Source organism: Poromitra crassiceps (assembly GCF_964638095.1).
Source record: "Poromitra crassiceps genome assembly, chromosome: 23".
Lineage (NCBI taxonomy): Eukaryota > Metazoa > Chordata > Actinopteri > Beryciformes > Melamphaidae > Poromitra > Poromitra crassiceps.
In genome coordinates, this window is record NC_139639.1 from 3,107,181 (window position 1) to 3,127,187 (window position 20,007).

General features: G+C 44.3%; 1 protein-coding gene across 1 annotated transcript; it reads left to right on the forward strand.

Moving 5' to 3' along the window:
- The first annotated feature begins 984 nt into the window (after window positions 1-984).
- Window positions 985-19,047, forward strand: sirt6 (sirtuin 6). Its single transcript, XM_083659393.1, has 8 exons — window positions 985-1,117; window positions 2,193-2,320; window positions 7,611-7,793; window positions 9,553-9,612; window positions 10,238-10,333; window positions 12,537-12,617; window positions 15,076-15,199; window positions 17,809-19,047. The coding sequence occupies exons 1-8, from the start codon at window positions 1,052-1,054 to the stop codon at window positions 18,121-18,123; spliced, it is 1,053 nt and encodes a 350-aa protein (XP_083515519.1). The 5' UTR covers window positions 985-1,051; the 3' UTR covers window positions 18,124-19,047.
- The last annotated feature ends 960 nt before the right edge of the window (window positions 19,048-20,007 follow it).

Sequence of the window (20,007 nt, forward strand, 5' to 3'; positions counted from 1 at the left end):
AACTGAAAATTACACATTAAAAGATGTTTTCAAGCTGCCATTGTGTGACAGAATGTTCAGATGTTTTTCTAATTTGCACATAATTTGAAGAAAAATTAGTAGCATTTTACATAGTCTCGCTGGCCAGCCTCCTCTCCCTTCCGTCCGAGGAAGGGAGAGGAGGCTGGTCAGGGAATACGAGGGATCAGCCGAGCAGCATTTTGGTAAACAAACCGCTTCACTGGGGGAAAATGACACTGGGACCCTATGGAGCCAGCCTTGAATGTCACTAGCCCCGGCTATGTTGTTTACATTTTAAAAACTGCGACAGTTCACACAACTTTAGCATGACATGCATATATTCTACATCAGACTCTTGAGCTACTTCTGCTCTCACTCAGAATGTCAAAATATAGACAAATCAGCGTGACGTCACTTGCCACCCAGAAATGCGGAACCCCGTGGCAGTTATTCGTATGAGTTGTGCCAAACAAACATTAATATCTCAAAAACTATACATCACATCATTTATATTCTGACATTCTGAGTGAGAGCAGAAGTAGCTCAAGAGTTTGATGTATAATATATGCATGTCGTATTAAAGTTGTGTGAACTGTCGCAGTTTTTAAAATGTAAACAGTCAGCCGGCTAGAGTTACTCAAGCCTCCCATGCTCCATAGGGTTCCATTGCCGTTGCCACCCAGTGACGCGGTTTGTTTACCAAAATGCTGCTCGGCTTAACGTTTGTTTTGGCACAACTCATACTAGTTTAAGTTTAAACATTTTGAATGTTACGATTAAGTTAAAAATGAACGTTACGATTGTCACATTTCAATTTAAACGAAAATCATTTTAATTCTCCATTTCTCGCCTATGGGCGTGCTCTGTACTTAGGGGGCGTGCTCTGTAGGGCGCGCAGGGCGTGGTGTGGAGATTTTTTTTGAAACAACTTTATTAACATTCGTTCACATACAGGACAACAGTACGGTACAGGGAGTGTTGGAGCAGTATTTTGCACAAGGAACACATATCAAAAGAAAAGAAAAGAAAGAGAAGAGTACCAACACTAGCCATGTCTGTGAATTACGCTGCTGGACTCTCTCCCTACGCAGATAAAGGAGTGTGCGGACTCCCGGAGGTAAATCCAGTTACCTGCTAACGTTAGCGAGTTAGCTAGCTGAATAGCCGAAGAACTGGTCCATTTTTCATCTCATGGATGGATAGGAGGAAAGAAAGGGCAAAGGGGCTAATTATTCTCCAACAATTAGTTGCCGATTGTGTTCCCACATCATTCACGTTATTTGCAGAAACTGTTTACAATCATATTCTAACTTCCACCCGGCCATTTATTGTACTAGGCATCTCGCGCGATCGATTCCTAGGCTAGCCCAGCTGGCCCTGCTGCAGCTCGCATACGCAGCCCATAGCTCGGCTGTGTGTGTGTTGCTCACAAAATGTGATTGCCCTTAAGTTTACATGCGCACAGGTGTGTGTGTGCCATCAGTCTTATGACATCACTGATGATATCGGTGTCTTGTGACATCACTGAAACATTCATCAGTGATGTCACAATACTGATCACTGATGACATCATCAGTGATGTCAGTCACAATGCACAATTGCTCAAGTGACATGACATCATCTGTGATTTATGACATCAGTGGGACACAAATTGAAACAGAACAAGCCCACATTGCCAAATTGATATAGATATAGATATATAGATGGTTCCACCCCTATTTGATTAATGAAATCAATCTCATTGACAACAATGTATCTGTTCTACTTCGTTGAGATCTTGTAGCCTATCTTCTAGTCTACGACCCAAATATATTATAACACTAACGTCATTTTCTTTCATTTGTCAAAGTATCACTCCATAAACTAAGAACTACCTATCACACCTTCTTCCTATTACCGACTCAAGCTAAAATAATGTCATAAACTCAGAATTCTGACTTTATTCACAGACTATTCTCTGACTTTAAACTTAGAACTCAAATACTTTATTTCACATGTGGTCCCAATCCTCTTCCTACTAAATAGCTCCTTTCCCATATGAACGGATTTCAGATCAGATTACTTTTCTCATCTTTTCACAGTCAAACCCTTAATCTGATTTATGGCAAGAGTATTGAAATATTACTAACTTGCTTACAATATGATTTAATTGTTTCTATATCTTCTACCTGCTGTGTGCTGTGTGCTGGCAGTCGTTTGATAGTCCTGAGGAGTTGAAGGCGAAGGTGGAAACACTGGCTCAGTTGATAAAGGAGTCCGAGCACTTGGTTGTCCACTCTGGAGCCGGCATCAGCACCTCGACAGGCATACCGGACTTCAGGTGAGCCACCAACACACTCACTGCGAGCAGGGGGTCTCTCCACTGTCACAATTTGTATACACTCTCTCTCTGTCTCCATCTCTGTCAAATTAAAATGTGCATGAATGAACTCTGGGCACCCAGAGTCTATCCGCTGTTGAGCGACTCTCCCGCCCCCTTCCATCTTTGTTTACAGTCCGACGACGTCTCATAGAGCTATTGTTATTAGCCCAAATGTTGTCTGGACCTAAAAGCATAGAAGACAATGTCAGACGAACAGTGAGTGGAGTGATCTTTTCCTTACAAGACAATCATCAATCTGTGAAAATTAAAACAGGCCTATGGTAGGGCTGTGCAATAAAATCGATAGGGCAATATTATTGCGATACTTTTTTCTGCGATACTGTATCGATATTTCCCATTATAGATTTTCTTGCACAGCCGTGTGGTCAGTGACACAATAAGAATACTTTTTATTTCAGTGCGTTCAGTAACACACTCAACACTCAGTAGTTTTGACTCAATTTGTCCACTAAGTTATCAATATAAAGTGATGTACAATATTATTACACTACATGGGTGGTACACAGTGTGTTGTATTTTTAGCTTTTTTTTTTTTTTTTTTTTTTTAATTTTGAGTAAATTGTGTAGAGTATTGCAATATATCGCAATATGTATTGTATCGCAATGTATCGTGATACAATCATATCGTGACCCATGTATCGTGATACGTATCGTGAGGTCCTTGCCAATACCCAGCCCTAGCCTATGGGGCTGGGCGTTACATACGGTAGTAGTCAACCCAGGAAAACTGAAATAACCAATGATCAACGAATCCTGTTAAGGTCTCCATATTGTGAATGTCCAAACCAATGTCCATCCATTCATTCAAGGTTGGGCTCTGCTGCGACAACCATTTTCTGGTAAGGTAAAGGTTTTTACCATCCAGCAGCAGTATATTCATCAAATATAGTATTTATCTTCTTTCCGCCAGTCTTGATGCGGTATACACCCAAAAGATATGGTCTTACTCTCGAGGGGCGTTACTATGAGAAATATTAAAATATACAAATGTAAAAAATATATTTTATTGAAATGCAAATTTCCATTAATAATAAGGGAATCAGAAGTGCCGTTTACATAGCAATTTTTCGTTCAGACTTATGTCTTAATCGGGTTAATACAGTTATATCAGTGAATACCACTATCATGATACTATAGAGCAGACCAGAGTTTAGAACATGGTTTAGAAAGAGAATGTTATGCTTCTCTGCCCTCCCCAAAAAAGCATACAAAGATTTCGTTTTGTGTTTCGTAGATGTTGGTAGGACTTCTGATGACAAATGGGGTCTGGTGCTTGAGACTTCAGGAACTCAGGCTATGGCTTACCTGCTGGTGTCTCTTGTAGTACCACTGTGTCAGCACTCGAGGGAGACACATGCTTATCACAGTGGCTTTATTTGCCAGAGCTGCAGCTGTCCAGCTCCATAAGACCAGTAAGACAGCGAAGCGAGTGTGTTTTGTTCCATTATAGCTTCTGGCGTGTCCTACGTTTCTATAACTAGTTAGTGCATGTACTGTAAATAAAATGATAAGGAATGACGAAATCAACTGGTTTAAATCCAGACAGAAACTTCACCATTGAGAACAAACTGGGGCGACAGAGAGAGAATGATGCGTGTGAAGGTGAGTGGATCGGAGCACAGAGCAGAAGGGAAAAGTATAGCAGAGGAGTTAGCAAGTCATAGCAAGTAGCAAATGTATGGTGAAAGTTAGGGTTGTCATAAAATAAAGAATGCAGCGTCTCAAGACCGAGGCGGTGTCCCTGTGTGTTGTTTTTCCAACTGCCGGGAGAGTGAATAAGTCGTCCCTCTGCGATGATGGTGTTCATAGCAAACAGCCCAGTGAGTCCTCTGCACTCAGACAGAGCTGAGCGGCGGCTCGCTATTCGCTTGTTTATATCAAGTTTCTTGTCCAAATCGCACCAAATCCGACGCTGCACTTCCTCGGGTCCCCCAGCAACACGTCGGCCAGGTGTGAAGTCGATCGGACGAACACGAAGGAAAGACACACGGAGATCCCTGCAATTAGTAGAGATTTTGTCCAGAACATCTGAGCTGACACACAGAACCTTTTTTTTTTCTTTCTACCCAGCAAGACATTAACGAGGCGGCTCGTTTTCCCTTGTCTCATGAGGTTTTTCTAGAACAGCTGTGCCTGTGGAGAGTCCAGTGCACACACAGGCCTGCAGATGGCACCAGCGGAAACTTGACTAATCAATATTTGATCAGTAAGCTGTCTGTCAGACAGAGCTGACCTTGAATGATTTACCTATTGTCAAAGCCTAGGCTCCCTCTATAGACAAAACGCAGAGAACACACACGCTGCTGGCTGTCACTCAACCTTGAGTGCTGTGCTAGCTCTTACAGTGCTACATTTTCTAATGAGTGCTGTGCTAGCTCTTACAGTGCTACATTTTCTTTATTATATATATATTTTTTACTTTTTATTGACAGACTGTATCAAATATTTGCATTGTGTATCCAGACATTGCATATATGAACTCTCAGGATTACCTATACATTGTTGTTTACTCTTGATATACTGTCATAGTATATAAGAAAAGAAAAGACAAAACAGCAGTAACAACAAAACAAACAAAACAAAAACAAACAGACTTTTCCTTAGACATTTATCGTTGATCCAAAAAAATACAATCTGGCCTAATGGGTGTTATATATTGAACCCAGTATTCCCATCTTGAGGTCAATTGTTCTAATCTATGGTTGACAAATGCAGTTTGTTTTTCCATCTTGTAGATATCCATCGTAATATTAATTCATTCTTTCAAATTAGGGCTTTCCTGTGACAACAACCACTTCCTGGTTCCTGGCTTTTTTTTTACCAGCTACCAGCAGTATATTGATCAAATATATGTCTTCTTTCAACCACAGAGCTACATTTTCTAATAACAAGCGTATAATTAGCAATTGTAAGCCAACACTCAAGGGTGAATCATAGCCAGCAGCAGCGTGTGTATTCTCTGCATTTTGTCTATATAGGGAGCCTGGGGTTTAATAACACAAACACACACAGAGACATACACTTACACTTTAGCTGACAGTCAGAAACTCAGGCTCAGTTTGAGATTATGTAAAGGGACAGCTCACCCTAAAATCCAAAATACATATTTTTCCTCTCACCTGCAGTGCTATTCATCCATCTATATCGTTTTGTGTTAGTTGTCTGGGTTTTGGAGATATCGGCCATAGAGATGGCTGCCTTCTCTCCAATACAATGGAACTGGATGGCACTCGGCTTGTGCTGCTCGAAGCACCAAAAAAATACATTTGAAAAACTCAACAGCATTGTCTCTTTCCAGAAATCATGACCCGGTTACTCAAGATAATGCACAGACTTTGTTGTGAGCAGTTTCATGTAGGAACTATTTTCTTTTGCAGCCTCATGTAGGAACTAGCTAGCAGCTAGCTAGCGGGTGTAGTTCGGTCAAAAGAAAAATAGTTCCTACATGAAACTTCTCATAACACGGTCCGTGGATTGTCTTGAGTAACCGGGTCATGATTTCTGGAAAGAGACATTGCTGTTGTTGAGTTTATCAAATGTATTTCTTTGGCACTTTGAGAACCACAAGCCGAGCGCCATCCAGTTCCCATTGCATTCGAGAGAAGTCAGAAACTCTGCGGCCGATATCTCCAAAACTCAGGCAACTAACACAAAATGATATACAGTAGGTCGATAAATAAATAGCACTACAGGTGAGAGGGAAAATATGTATTTTGGATTTTAGGGTGAGCTGTCCCTTTAAGGCACAAAAGACGTGTTCATACATCAGGCCTTACAGACGCCCCCCTTCCCCCTCCACCTTGGCTTTCATGTCTGGCAGCATCTGAGCTCTCATCATTAGCATGTAATAATAAGTGATGTATGTGCCTCTGCGGGCGCGTCCTCTTTGAACAAGTCTCTGAGCAGCCGGGCGATGAGGAATCATCTGAGCAGTGGGGCCGTGACTGAAAGTCCAAATAGAAATGGAGAGATGAGAGCGTTGGGGGGGGGTGACGCGTCACAGGGAGGGTCACAGAGTGCATTTCCCCCCGTGTGACGCATGAGTTGTCCTCACAGTAACTGAGCGGCTGTGGGAGGAGCGCGACGTGACGCGACGCGACGCGACACCGGGAGCGACGCACCATCCGCGCCATCGCATTCATCTCATCTGCAGGTGCCTGACACAGACACCCAACACTGACTGCTTCATCAAAACGAGCATGAACAGAAAAGGTGCCGATCGATCGGAAAAGGGATTTTTTTTTTTTTTGATTTTGGTTTTTTGGTTGTTGGAATTTTAAATGAAACCATTTTAAATGAAACAATTTTGTCCGTACACGGTGTTGTGGAATGGCTTTCGAGTTTCATGATGTATTGTATTGTATGTGTGTGACGTAACTCTGTCACGACGGCACGGTGGCTCAGTGGCTAGTACTGTTGCTTCACAGCAAGAAGGTCCCGGGTTCGAACCCCGAGTCCGTCCCAGGTCCTTTCTGTGTGGAGTTTGCATGTTCTCCCCGTGTTTGTGTGGGTTTTCTCCGGGTGCTCCGGTTTCCTCCCACCATTAAAGACATGTATGTTAGGGTTAAGACTCCTGTCAGTGCCCCTGAACAAGACACTGGCAAAAGAACTAGAGTTGGTCCCCGGGCGCTGCACTGTGGCTGCCCCACTGCTCCTAGTTCTAGGAAGGTTCCTAGTAGAGGATGGGTCAAATGCAGAGGATGAATTTCCCCATGGGGATAAATAAAGGATAACTTTTTTTAACTTAACTTAACTTAACTTAACTTATGCTTGTTTATATCCTTGTCTCACTAATTGCCTTCTGGCCTCTTGTGTTGTTGTTTTTTGTGTTTGGTGAGCCAAAGACAATTTTCCACCTCGGTGGACAATAAAGTTATATTCTATTCTATTCTATTCTATTCTATAATTCATCCCATTTGCTTTGAACATTTCTGTGGTGGGAGCATTTTGTATGTGTACCAAAGCCAAGGTGCCCCCCCCCCCCTTTCTCCATATTTCCAGAGGGCTTGGACTAGACTACATGATGTTTAATGTTCGTCCGATTTGGTACAAGAACTGTTCAGGACTCTGATGAATAGAAGGACAAGCATCTGTTATGGACTCGTGAGGCCTCCTATCGACCGGCTACTCGACCTTCCCTCAAACATGCTGTGCTTGTTGGATTCAAAGATTGTTAATTAATTATACCCACTGTCTCTTGTCTGTTTACCTCTGTATTGCGCCTCAGGGGTCCAAAGGGCGTGTGGACCTTAGAGCAAAAGGGAGAGACGCCTCACTTTGACACCACATTTGAGGACGCCCGGCCCAGCTTGACTCACCTGGCCCTCCTGGGTCTGCAGCGAGCCGGGTACCTCAAGTACCTCATCAGCCAGAACGTGGACGGCCTGCATGTCCGCTCTGGCTTCCCCAGGTAACACAGCACCCCCCCCCCCCCCGCCTGCAATCCTTTCACACCACAAGGGTCCAACCAGGGTTATTCCCAGCTTGATTTTTGCGGGATGAAAGGGTTAACCCGGTAAGGGTTAATTTCAGGGTGAATGGCATCACCCGACCCCGGTTGCTATTTGCTAGATTATGCTAATTGTTATGCATCTCTCCCGGGTTGTGACCTGGGTCCTATCTGGATTGCCATGACCAGCGATTAACCCACGTTGGCTGACTTGAGAAGAGAAGGGTAAAACATGGGTCAAGTAACCCTGGCTGGTCCAACCCTGGTCATTGTTATGAAAGTGGTGAAAGACATCAGTCAGTTACCATACATTTTCAGTATTCTGACTCTGGTGGTGAGCAGGCATGTAGCAATACGATGTCACAAGTTTCACAACAAAATAAGTCACAGCATTTGTTTGTAGCACTGAGAGATGAATCTATCGCCCTATTTACCCCGCTAGCTGGGCGCTTCTCGCTCATACGAATGGTATGAATGAATGGATGAATGGTATGAATGGTATTGCATCAAGGACTTTTTGATATAAAAGACATAAAAGTGGATTGTATGCAACAAAGTTGGAAGCGGCGTCATCATCTGTCATTATCTAGAAGAGGATGTTGCGCATCTGATAGCCTCTTCACTTCAAGTTTCTGGCTCAGGTAAATAACCTTTTAAGACGTAGCCGGCGCCGCGAGAGCGGAACGCTGGTCTTAATGCTAAGTGGGTCCCCGGGCGCTAATGCTCAGTATGCGCGAGAAGCGCCCGGCTAGCGGGGTAATTGCCCTACCAGATATGACCAACTACGGCAAATTAACATCTTTTCAGATTTCCCTCCCAGTGTATCAATCAAACTAAGCCCAACTCACATTTGAGGCCTCTTGCTAAGATAACTCTCCGGAGTGATTTGGCGAGCAATTAGAGTGGGTAGAAGAGAGGCCGTGTGATTTAGTGAGGAGGAGGAGGAGGTGAAGTGAGGTACTTCATGAAAAGTTTTCAGCCCGTCGAGTGCGGTAAATTGCTCGGGAGAATACCACTAACCGCTGTCTACAGGTACTTTCTTTCAGTTTTAACTTAGTTTCTGATGTCGTGCCTGTATGGAATTGTGATTTTTAGAGACACAGACATGTCTAATATATTGACAAGATAACACAGAGTTCCACCCCTAGCTTGGTTTATGACTCATGGTTTTAAATATTCAGTCGCTGCCCCTCTGATTGCAGCTTCAGTGGAGTCCCACATCAGAGATGAATAGCACTTCAAATACTCAGTGAAGTGACACTCGTCTCAATGCCAACCATTTTGGTCTGTATTGTCCGACCATATTGGACTGACCCAAAGGCCAGGAATCCAATATTCCATTCAGGGTACGGTGTTACGCATATCCAGCCTCTGCGGATATTGGAAGGCTTACCTTTCCCAGAAGCCATTTCTTCGATCTCGTACTCTCCATTTGCCTCCCGAGTGTTTTCACATGAGGCGAGATGGCGAGTGAGGGGCTGTCTAATCGCTAATCAGTGAAAAAGGTAGCTAATTGCTAAAGCAAACGGCGCGGCACTAATCTGTGCTTGTGCCAAATGGAACACAGAAATTAATAGGAGTGCTCGGAATATTTATCAGGGAGCGAGTCCCAAGCAAGCACAGAAGATTTTTCTTTTCCTAGCTTTGCCGAAGAGTCTTTGACATGATGAAATCTTAAGGTTTCTTTTGTGATCTGCCTCTCCTCTATCTACTCTATTAGGGATATCCTATCAGAGCTTCATGGAAACATGTTTGTGGAGGAGTGTGAGAAATGTGGCAGGTAGGTGCAGCATGCGCACAAAGACACCTACACACACACACACACACACACACACACACACACACACACACACACACACACACACACACACACACACACACACACACACACACACACACAATCTTGATACTGAAACTCGATAGTTCTCAGCTAAACGCGCCCTGGAAATCCTTGAATGTTTGTGGATTATAGAAAAATAAAATATGACAAGTTTTTGAAAACGATTGGTTGGATTTGGAAGTTCTTTTTTTCTTTTATTATGTTTTTCCGACCCCGACCCCATTTTCTCCCCAATTGTACATGGCTAATTGTTCCCCCTGCTACCCTGATCGCTGCTCCACCCTCGGCTGATCTGAGGAGAGCCGTAGACTAGCACCATGCTTCCTCCGAGACATGCACATCATATCTCACCCCAAAACATGCCCTTGCATTTCACCACACAAGTAATTGAAAAATACTTAAGCCCAAGTGAGTGTGAGAACCCTGATTATAAAGGCTGTATGTGTATAAACTCATCTCGGTCAGCTGCATAATATGAGCAGCTTTGTATTTCTAACTGTAAAGATGATGAAATGTTCTTGTTGGACAGTTGAATAAACTGTGTAGGACTTGTGTGGATTTGCAGGCAGTTTGTGAGGGAGAAGGTGCTCGGCGTGATGGGGCTGAAGCCAACGGGACGATACTGCGACGTGGTCCGCTCCAGGGGGCTCAGAGCCTGCAGGTAACACATGCTCACAGGGGGCTCAGAGCCTGCAGGTAACACATGCTCACAGGGGGCTCAGAGCCTGCAGGTAACACATGCTCACAATTATGTTTTGAAATGACTAAATAGTGGACCAGCAGCAGAGGTGGGAAAAGTACAGAAATCCCTTCCTGAGTATCATTTCAAATCCTTTACTGAATTCAAAGTATAAAAGAACATGGTCTTAAATTTACTTCTGTCCTTAACTACTCACCCTGTGCCGATGGAAGGACGGGTGAAGTTTTTTAGTCCACAAAACAAACAAAAAAAACCATAAAATGCCTCCATACTGCTCATCTGGAGTAATCCAAGTCTCAGAAGCCCCAAGATGCCAAGTTCCCCATCCACTTCAATTGTTTACGAGAAACCTGCAACCAGTGTTGTCGTCAAGGTCCAAGTCACCAATGAAGAGTCAGGTCAAAGTCAAGTCACCATTACCTGAGTCCAAGTCCGGAGTAAAGGTCCTAACACATCGGGAGAGTTTTTTTCGTGCGATTAATTCGCACGTCAATAATATTTTCCGAACCTATGCAACCATGCATACCAACGCCGAAGTTTCGCCGAGCGTTATTGCGGTGTTTATTTTTTCGAACCACGGTCGATTTTTCAGAAATTCGCTTCCGACGTGTACACATCTGTGACTGTGATTAACAGGTGGGTCAAAATTCGCATTGCAATTTCGTGCCGTATATTCGCGTCGCTCTTGATGTGTAAGGACCTTTAGCCTACTGAACAGGAGCGTGAATCAGCATGTAGGTGGAATCCACGTGCCTGCCCTTGCACAAAATTGAATAACGTCACATTATCAATATAGCTATCAATATCTTATGGCAATTGATTAGGGCCTATTACAAAAAACGAAAAAACAGTCTTTATCTTCGTCTCCAACTTCCGAGTCCGAATGCATGAATGCTCAAGTCACCAGTGCTCAAGTCCAAGTTCGAGTCACGAGCCCTGAAAATGAGTCTATTTATAGTCTTCGCTGGATACAACATTCACTGCTGTACTGAAAATACCCAGCAAAATGTCTCTTTGGATTTCAATGTGATTAGCTGCTGTGTGAGATAAAAGCCATAGCACGAGGTCATTATGTGATTTGTTTTAGGAAGACATGAAGACAGACAACCCACCGATGCTTTCAGGTGCCAGTGGCCTTGGGCCTTGGCCGTTACGCACACTGAAGACAATTCATATTGTAGTGACATTATGTTCAGTGAAAACCAATACTAGCGATCCTGCCAGAATCCCTTCCCTTGTTTGTTCAGATGAAGCCGGAGATTGAAGCCTGGCTCGTGTCACTTTGTTGCCATTATAGCTCTCTAGTCGTTTCAACTCTCGCCTATACAACCCTGTTTACACAGATTGAGAACAATAAAGTACGTGTTTGTGCATTTGAATGAGACGGTGAATGAGCGTAATGGTTTTCGTAATGAACACTGCCTCCGCGTAAATAGTGGTTGCTATTGGGATTACATGGCACGTGTTCTGTTCACATGCAAGTTGCCATTGTGGACATTGTTGTCGTCCCACTCACTGTGTGCAGCTATGATGGGCTTTGAAAAGGTCCGACTAATTATTACCATCACAGCCATTGATGGATGTGTTGCTGTATCTGTCCACTCCCACCTATGGAGATATCAGGTGGAAGTGGAGATATCAGGTGAACTGAGTGGGAGACAGATAGAGGGTCCTTCAAAAGCTATAATATGTGCCTGCAACAATGTGAAACTCCAAAAAAAGTTTTGTGGACTAAAAAAAACGTCACCTATCCTTCCATCGGCATGGGGGTGAGTAGATCTGACAAAATGTTCATTTTTGGGTGAACTTATCATTGAAAGTATAAAAGTCATGTTGCTTCTCTGTCTCTTTCCCTCGTTGGGTTGCTTTGAACAAGCAGCCATTCACATCACATTTGGCACTTGATCAGCTGCTTTCGCCATGGAAGCTGTCTGATGCGCAGGATACAAATAAAATAAAAAATCACTTTATTATTTTCCGAGATTAAAAAGTCTGTTTTGAATGTAGTCGGTAGTATTGATTTGTCTTCGGTATGTACGTTAACGTAACAAGTCTTCAGTGAAAGAAAAACAAAATACACATACTGAAAAAACAGTAACAAAGTACTTTCACTTATGACCATTAGTCATTCAAAGGTGCGTCTGTGTATTTTTGCTTTAAACAGAGGCAAGCTGATCAGCACCATACTGGACTGGGAGGATGCTCTCCCAGACGGAGACCTGACCAAAGCAGAGGACGCTAGCAGGTGAGACATTATAACAGACAGAGACCTGACCAAACCAGAGAATGCCTATCTCTGTTCTGTTGCAGCCACACAGGTCTATCTCTGTTCTGTTGCAGCCACACAGGTCTATCTCTGTTCTGTTGTAGCCACACAGGTCTATCTCTGTTCTGTTGTAGCCACACAGGTCTATCTCTGTTCTGTTGTAGCCACACAGGTCTATCTCTGTTCTATTACAGCCACACAGGTCTATCTCTGTTCTGTTGCAGCCACACAGGTCTATCTCTGTTCTATTACAGCCACACAGGTCTATCTCTGTTCTGTTGTAGCCACACAGGTCTATCTCTGTTCTGTTGTAGCCACACAGGTCTATCTCTGTTCTGTTGTAGCCACACAGGTCTATCTCTGTTCTGTTACAGCCACACAGGTCTATCTCTGTTCTGTTGCAGCCACACAGGTCTATCTCTGTTCTATTACAGCCACACAGGTCTATCTCTGTTCTGTTGTAGCCACACAGGTCTATCTCTGTTCTGTTGTAGCCACACAGGTCTATCTCTGTTCTGTTGCAGCCACACAGGTCTATCTCTGTTCTGTTGTAGCCACACAGGTCTATCTCTGTTCTATTACAGCCACACAGGTCTATCTCTGTTCTGTTGCAGCCACACAGGTCTATCTCTGTTCTGTTGCAGCCACACAGGTCTATCTCTGTTCTGTTGCAGCCACACAGGTCTATCTCTGTTCTGTTGCAGCCACACAGGTCTATCTCTGTTCTGTTGTAGCCACACAGGTCTATCTCTGTTCTGTTGCAGCCACACAGGTCTATCTCTGTTCTGTAACAGCCACACAGGTCTATCTCTGTTCTGTTGTAGCCACACAGGTCTATCTCTGTTCTATTACAGCCACACAGGTCTATCTCTGTTCTGTTGCAGCCACACAGGTCTATCTCTGTTCTGTTGCAGCCACACAGGTCTGTCAGTATGCAGGGCCTAAGCAACAACAAAAGATTCTGAGCCAGAAATCTTCCCAGACTGGGGAATATTCAACCCACAGCATTATTAATCTATACACCTAGTGCAGGGGTTCGGTTCCAAAACTTTTCAGACCAAGTAGCACTATGTACCCAACCAAAATTCACAGGGACCACTTCCACTGCAGATACCAACATTTTCCCCCATAAAATAAAACCTGCTGATTTAACCATACAATAGCATCAGGAAGGCTAAATAACAACATAAGGCTACTGTTTCGAAACGGACACACACACACACACACACACACACACACACACACACACACACACACACACACACACACACACTGCCATTAGGCTGTGAAAAAGACCCCTTTGAACATGTTTTTCCCTTGGCCCTTTCGGGAACTGAATTTAGAATTTAAAAACATCAACCAGGTAAGATGTGCTAGTTTCAAAGTCCTTTTCGATTCATTCCGTTTATAAGCTGCATAGTGCTGGAAAGTAATCTTCCTGAATTCAGTATCACGGAGTACCTCAGGTCAGCCACTTCTGAGCTCTGTTCTGAGCACGGTCGTGTTTGATTGTGGTAAATGGACTGCATTTTAGCACTTTGCAATGTGCCTACATTCATTCACCCATTCACACACTCACACTCACAATAATTCACACACCGCAACCATGGGGAGCAATTTGCATGTTGAAAGCATCTTGCCCAAGGACACTTTGACAGGCGAGTAGCCGAGGATCGAAGCGCAGACCTTTTTTATACAAAGCAATTCCAATTAGTGGAGCGTCTGTACCTTTTGAGCCATAGAAACCCCCGCTGGGAGCGATGAGATGTACTGGGAAGGTTTTACGAGAGCCTCATAATGGAATTCTCGTCTTTGTGTTGAGAGGGTCCATCCTGCACCTGCACCTTCTCATACAACAGTGATTAGCTCAATTTGTCTCCGATCACAAAACACAAGTTCAGGGTTTTTGCTTGCATGGAGAATTCGAAGGCAGCCACCTCCAGCTCTTGACAAAACTCTGGCAGGTGTCTTCATGGAAAAACACTATTTTCTAACAAGCGTTGCACTCTGTCGATTTCTGTGATATGTAATTGCGGCCTTATGCCGATGTGTTAATAAGTGATTTAGTTTAAAAAAAGCAGCCTTCTGAGTACCTTTGCATCGTCAAATCGGTGCGCAATCAACATAGAAAACGTCTATTTTCATTCCAACGCAACAATCATTATATATAAGCGGTGAATTTCCCCCGATAAGAACGCTTTTTTTTAAAGACGTAAAGCCACTTCTATATGTGACATGCGTGTCCTTCCTTCCGTCCGCCCGGGACCCATTTAGTCTTATGAGTGTTTAAAGCGACATATGGAATCTGGCCAAGACCTTTAAATCCAGTCAAGAAATTAACATTTGGAAAAACTATTGAGTTTAGGAACTGAACCTGTGTAGGAATGTCACACCACTTGTTCCTGAACTGACACATTTATTGATTTATTTTCCCCAGACGAGCCGATTTGGCACTGACCCTGGGCACCTCCTTGCAAATTAAACCCAGCGGAGATCTTCCACTCCTCACCAAACGCAAAGGTGGCAAAGTGGTCATTGTCAACCTGCAGCCTACCAAACATGTGAGTCTGACTCATGCACCGCTGCTACACTTACTGTATTTCTATATATATGCACCAGCACCGCTGCTACAGTTACTGTATTTCTATATACCGTAAATTCCGGACTATAAGCCGCGGCTTTTTTCCCGTTTTTTGGCCTTTTTTGCCCCCTGCGGCTTATATAACGGTGCGGCTTATCTATGGATTTTTTCAAAAAAAAAAAAAAAAATCTCTCTTTTTTAGCACTCTTTCTAACTATAAATCCACTTCTGTTTTAATTTCCTCTCTTGCCCTCTTTTCACCACACCGCGGACACTGTGTGCACTGTAAAAAACAACACAGGTGGTGTTGTGTTATGTTGTTTTGTTGAAATGTTAATAAATGGGAGCTTCCTCAAACAGCCATCTCTTTCCCGACAATCCCCTCTGTGCATGAACCCTTACATATGGTAATTAAACATTAAAACACAATAAAAAAAAATAAAAAAAATACCATTAAAACCCCCGCGGCTTATAGTCCGGTGCGGCTTATATATGTAAAAAACAGTCAACTTTGCAGGTGCGGCTTATACTCCGGTGCGGCTTATAGTCCGGAATTTACGGTATATGCACCAGCACCGCTGCTACACTTACTGTATTTCTATATATATGCACCAGCACCGCTGCTACACTTACTGTATTTCTATATATATGCACCAGCACCGCTGCTACACTTACTGTATTTCTATATATATGCACCAGCACCGCTGCTACACTTACTGTATTTCTATATATATGCACCGCTTTCTGGTGCTTGATTTCTGGGGGCATATTTGATGGCTGAAATTTACATGTGAGGGCTCGCAAACCGGATTACTAATCTACTTGACAGGAGAAGTGATTTGTGTACGTTTATCAGCGTCTGGTGAAAAGAATCCTTCAGCTTTGAGTGAATGTCACGAGTCCGTGTGACGGCACGTCGAGCCCGGGGGGAAAAGCTTTGAGGCACCAGGCTGGAAGTGTTTTATGGAGCTTCCTCCTGAAGGGAGATTGTTGCTTTTCTCCGCTTGCTGGTTTTTTGGGACAATATACCCGTTTCTTCTGTGCAGCTTTAGGAGTGAAGTAGCACTTCATAAGGTGGCCAAGAGCGCCATCTATCACATGCCGGTGAAAACACGGATTGACGTGATATCACGTCAATGGCAGGGAAGCGTTGTCTCTTAAATGACGTAAAAACACATCAATGGCGGGGAATGAGTTAATTGACGTATTAGTAATATGACAAAGCCTGGGCGAAGGAAACCTTTTAGCTCCCAGGCAAACACAAATATCTTTACATGTCATTAGCCTCATAGCATAATTGCCTAAGTCATATTTTGTGGAAGTGCGTAAAAACAAAATTGTAAAAAAAATGTAATGTAATCTTTTTTTATATTTTATTTTACATTTTAACATTATATATGAACAAAAATGAACAAGCTCAGACACAGTAACGCAAAAGAAAAAAAAACATACATATATCAACAGTTGAAACCTTAAAATATGACTTAGGCAATTATGCTATGAGGCTAACGATGTTGCCAACAGATGCAATTACCTGTGTATTATCTTCCTCGTCTTCCTCACAGCTTTCCCTTGAGTAGATAATTATCGTTAGATAATTATATTATGTGTAATAGCCGTGTAAAGGCTGAACCCAAGGATGCAGGAGACAGAGACAAAGGTACGTTTAAAGTCTTTGCGTGACTCAAAATTCAAACCTAAAAATACGGTTGCCGGTTCAATTCCCAGAGGAAAAATCAGGAATAATAGTTCAGAGTCAAACTTGGGTGAATCCAACTTTTCAAAAATCCAACCGTTCACATCCAGGCCTCCAGCTCTCATGGGGGAAAAAACTGGATTCAGAGTTGAGAGTCAACATCAACAGATCCTCCAGGCCCCTCTCAGCAACCCTGGGAAAACATGGTGCGGATCCTGCCCACCGGTGGATGGTACCGGGGCGCTGATGCCCTCAGCACCTCGGGACAGATCTCTGAGCCCGGCCTCAGTTAGGCCCTGCCGTGGACGGGGGTTCAGCACCTCGGAGAGCATGCCAGCCTGCAGCACTGACTTGTGGCTGGACACTTATAACAACAATTATGGTCACCACAGCACCATAACTGCATCATGTACCTGTTTGCACTTACTGGAGTCACCAAACATGGAACATCTGAATGGAATGGAACCATCATTAATGTTATTAATTACACTTGTGTTTACCCTGCTATGGCACATCAAAATGGCTGTTGTGAAAAAGGTCTATTGACTCTGAGCTGAAAGCTGATACCTACCCAGTGTGAGTAACGCATTACTCCTAATAAAGTGTTCGGTAAGTGTAATTAGACCTGTCGTGCGTGATCAATAAACCATAAGATCAATCAAAAAATGTCTGTGTGCTGTGTGGATAGCGGCGTTAACAACAATGAGACAAACTGCCACCATTACGGCACACTCAATCTGTCACTTTGACGGGTCTCATAATAAGCATGTGTGAAAGGGGGCTATGGAGTGGCACTTGAAATGCCCCGATGAATTCAAAGGCAAAATTTAAGCTCACCGTTCATGTGTGCCATTCTCCTCCTCCATTTCATTTTCGTGTTGTGTGTCTTCTAGGATAAGCATGCGCACCTGCGTATCCACGGTTACGTGGATGAAATTATGAAGCAACTGATGGAGCAGCTGGGATTGGACATCCCAAAGTGGGAGGGTCCGACTGTCTGCGAAAGCACCGCCGCCGCGGCCTCCTGCGAATCCTCGGCCGACCGCAAACCGCCACGTGCCGTTACTGTGAAGAAGGAGGTGAAGAAGAAGGAGGAGAGGAAAAGACTGTCTAAGCCACAGAAAGACGACAGGCGGGTTAAGGAGGAGGTGATTTCGGTGAAGCGGGAGAGAGCAGAATCCCCGGTGGGGCCGAGTGACGAGAAATAGCCTCGCGTTTGCTCTCACTACAACTTCCCAACCCAAACCCCGTCCAGAAAGAAATGAACCTCAGCGGCGGGCGCCGAGGGGTCCAGCAGGGAAGGAAAACTGCCTCGTTTCCCTGGAGCAAAGACTCTTCTAGTACTGTATCGCTTTTGTTCATCCCTCACTTCCCTTCAGTCGATCGCACGCTGGCCGGGTGAGCAGCAGCTGTGACAGCCAGTGAAAACCGATGACCCACAGAAGGTTTCACAACTTGACCTGCTGATATAGCAGCATCAGCTAAGTGGTTGTGTCCAGGGTCATCGCACTGTAATTTGGTAGCTACCGTTAGGAGAGGATGACACCGCCCTCAGGTGGATGTTTGGCTGGACATGTTTTCTCAGTCTTAACAACTTTGATAAGGAGTACATTTACCAAGAGATAGGTTCTGATGGAACTTCAACTCCACCGAGTACCCGCAAATTGCTTCAATAGTCGAAGGGAAAGCGTCGGTACTGTATGTTGGCACCTAACAGGCTGCCTGACAAAGGAGTAGTACACACTGCTGGGATTTTTTTTTTTTTTTTTTTATGTATTACCTAGACGTACTTAAAAGTCAAAAGGTTCTGTAGCGGGTTTAGTTATAGTGTTTATATGGTAAAAGGATTCACTGAGTCGCTTCATTGTTTTGTCTCCCACAGTTACAAGATGCGTGTTCAAAATTGTCTCTCTATAATGGACAGAAGACCCTGTGATTGTAATCCATATACAGGACTTAAAATGCAACACCATCCCGAGGAGAAGATTTCTGTTCCTCTGAGATGTGTTTCTACCCAGGTTTTGTGTGTAATAATGGAAAGCCTGACTCGAGTGACTTGAGTGGATCATAGTCTTACGCCGTAGATCTCCAAGGACATGTTTTCTTCTCCGGAGAGAAGCGCTGTGCTCAGACATTGTGCTCAACCACGTCGTCTACTTTTTTTTATACAGATGTTTTTGCAATAAAAGCTGCATTAACAGTTCCCGTGTCTACATTCATTCAATACATTGGATTTGGGGTGTTTTTAGCCAGCACTAATACTACCACCACCATAGAGACAGTCCGCATGTCTGGGAACACCCACAAAATGTTAAACGGCTGGCGCGCGAGTGGGGTAAAACCGCCCATATATCTCATGGGCTGACTCACCAAAGGACGGTGCTGCGGCTCTAAACTACAGGTTTGGGGGTTCTAGAGCAGAACACAAGACGTCTGCTTGCAGATGTGCGTTTACTGCGGTGGTTAAATCCCCGATCGTGTCTGCCTGAGCTGGGCTAGCAGCTAAATTCTAACTTTGCTGAATGGATAGAATGGGGGTTTTTACCCCACCCTGACCACGCCCCCAGCCAGGCTGAGCCAGCTAACCAGCGTCTATTGTGGGCGTTCCTAGAGCCTGTATGGGCGTTCCCAGACATGCGGACTGTCTCTATAGCTCCTGCCCTCATCGCTAGCTTGCCTGGGGAAGCTAAGCAGGTTTGACTGTGTGGTGGTCAGTCCTTGGATGGGAGACTACCTGGTGTTGGAGGACCAGTAGGATGTTCTCTTCCCTCTGGTTTCATGAATAATATTCCCGTCCCCAATGTCCCAGGGCGGACTCTGTCCTGTGAGTGAGCGAGCAGCGTCTTTCGGGTGAGACATTCAAAGCGAGGTCCTGACTCTGTGGTCATTAAAGATCCCATCGCCACTTATCATAAGAGTAGGGGTGTAACCCCGGTGCCCTGAGGGGTGTAACCCCGGTGCCCTGAGGGGTGTAACCCCGGTGCCCTGAGGGGTGTAACCCCGGTGGGTGTACAGTGCCCTGAGGGGTGTAACCCCGGTGCCCTGAGGGGTGTAACCCCGGTGGGTGTACAGTGCCCTGAGGGGTGTAACCC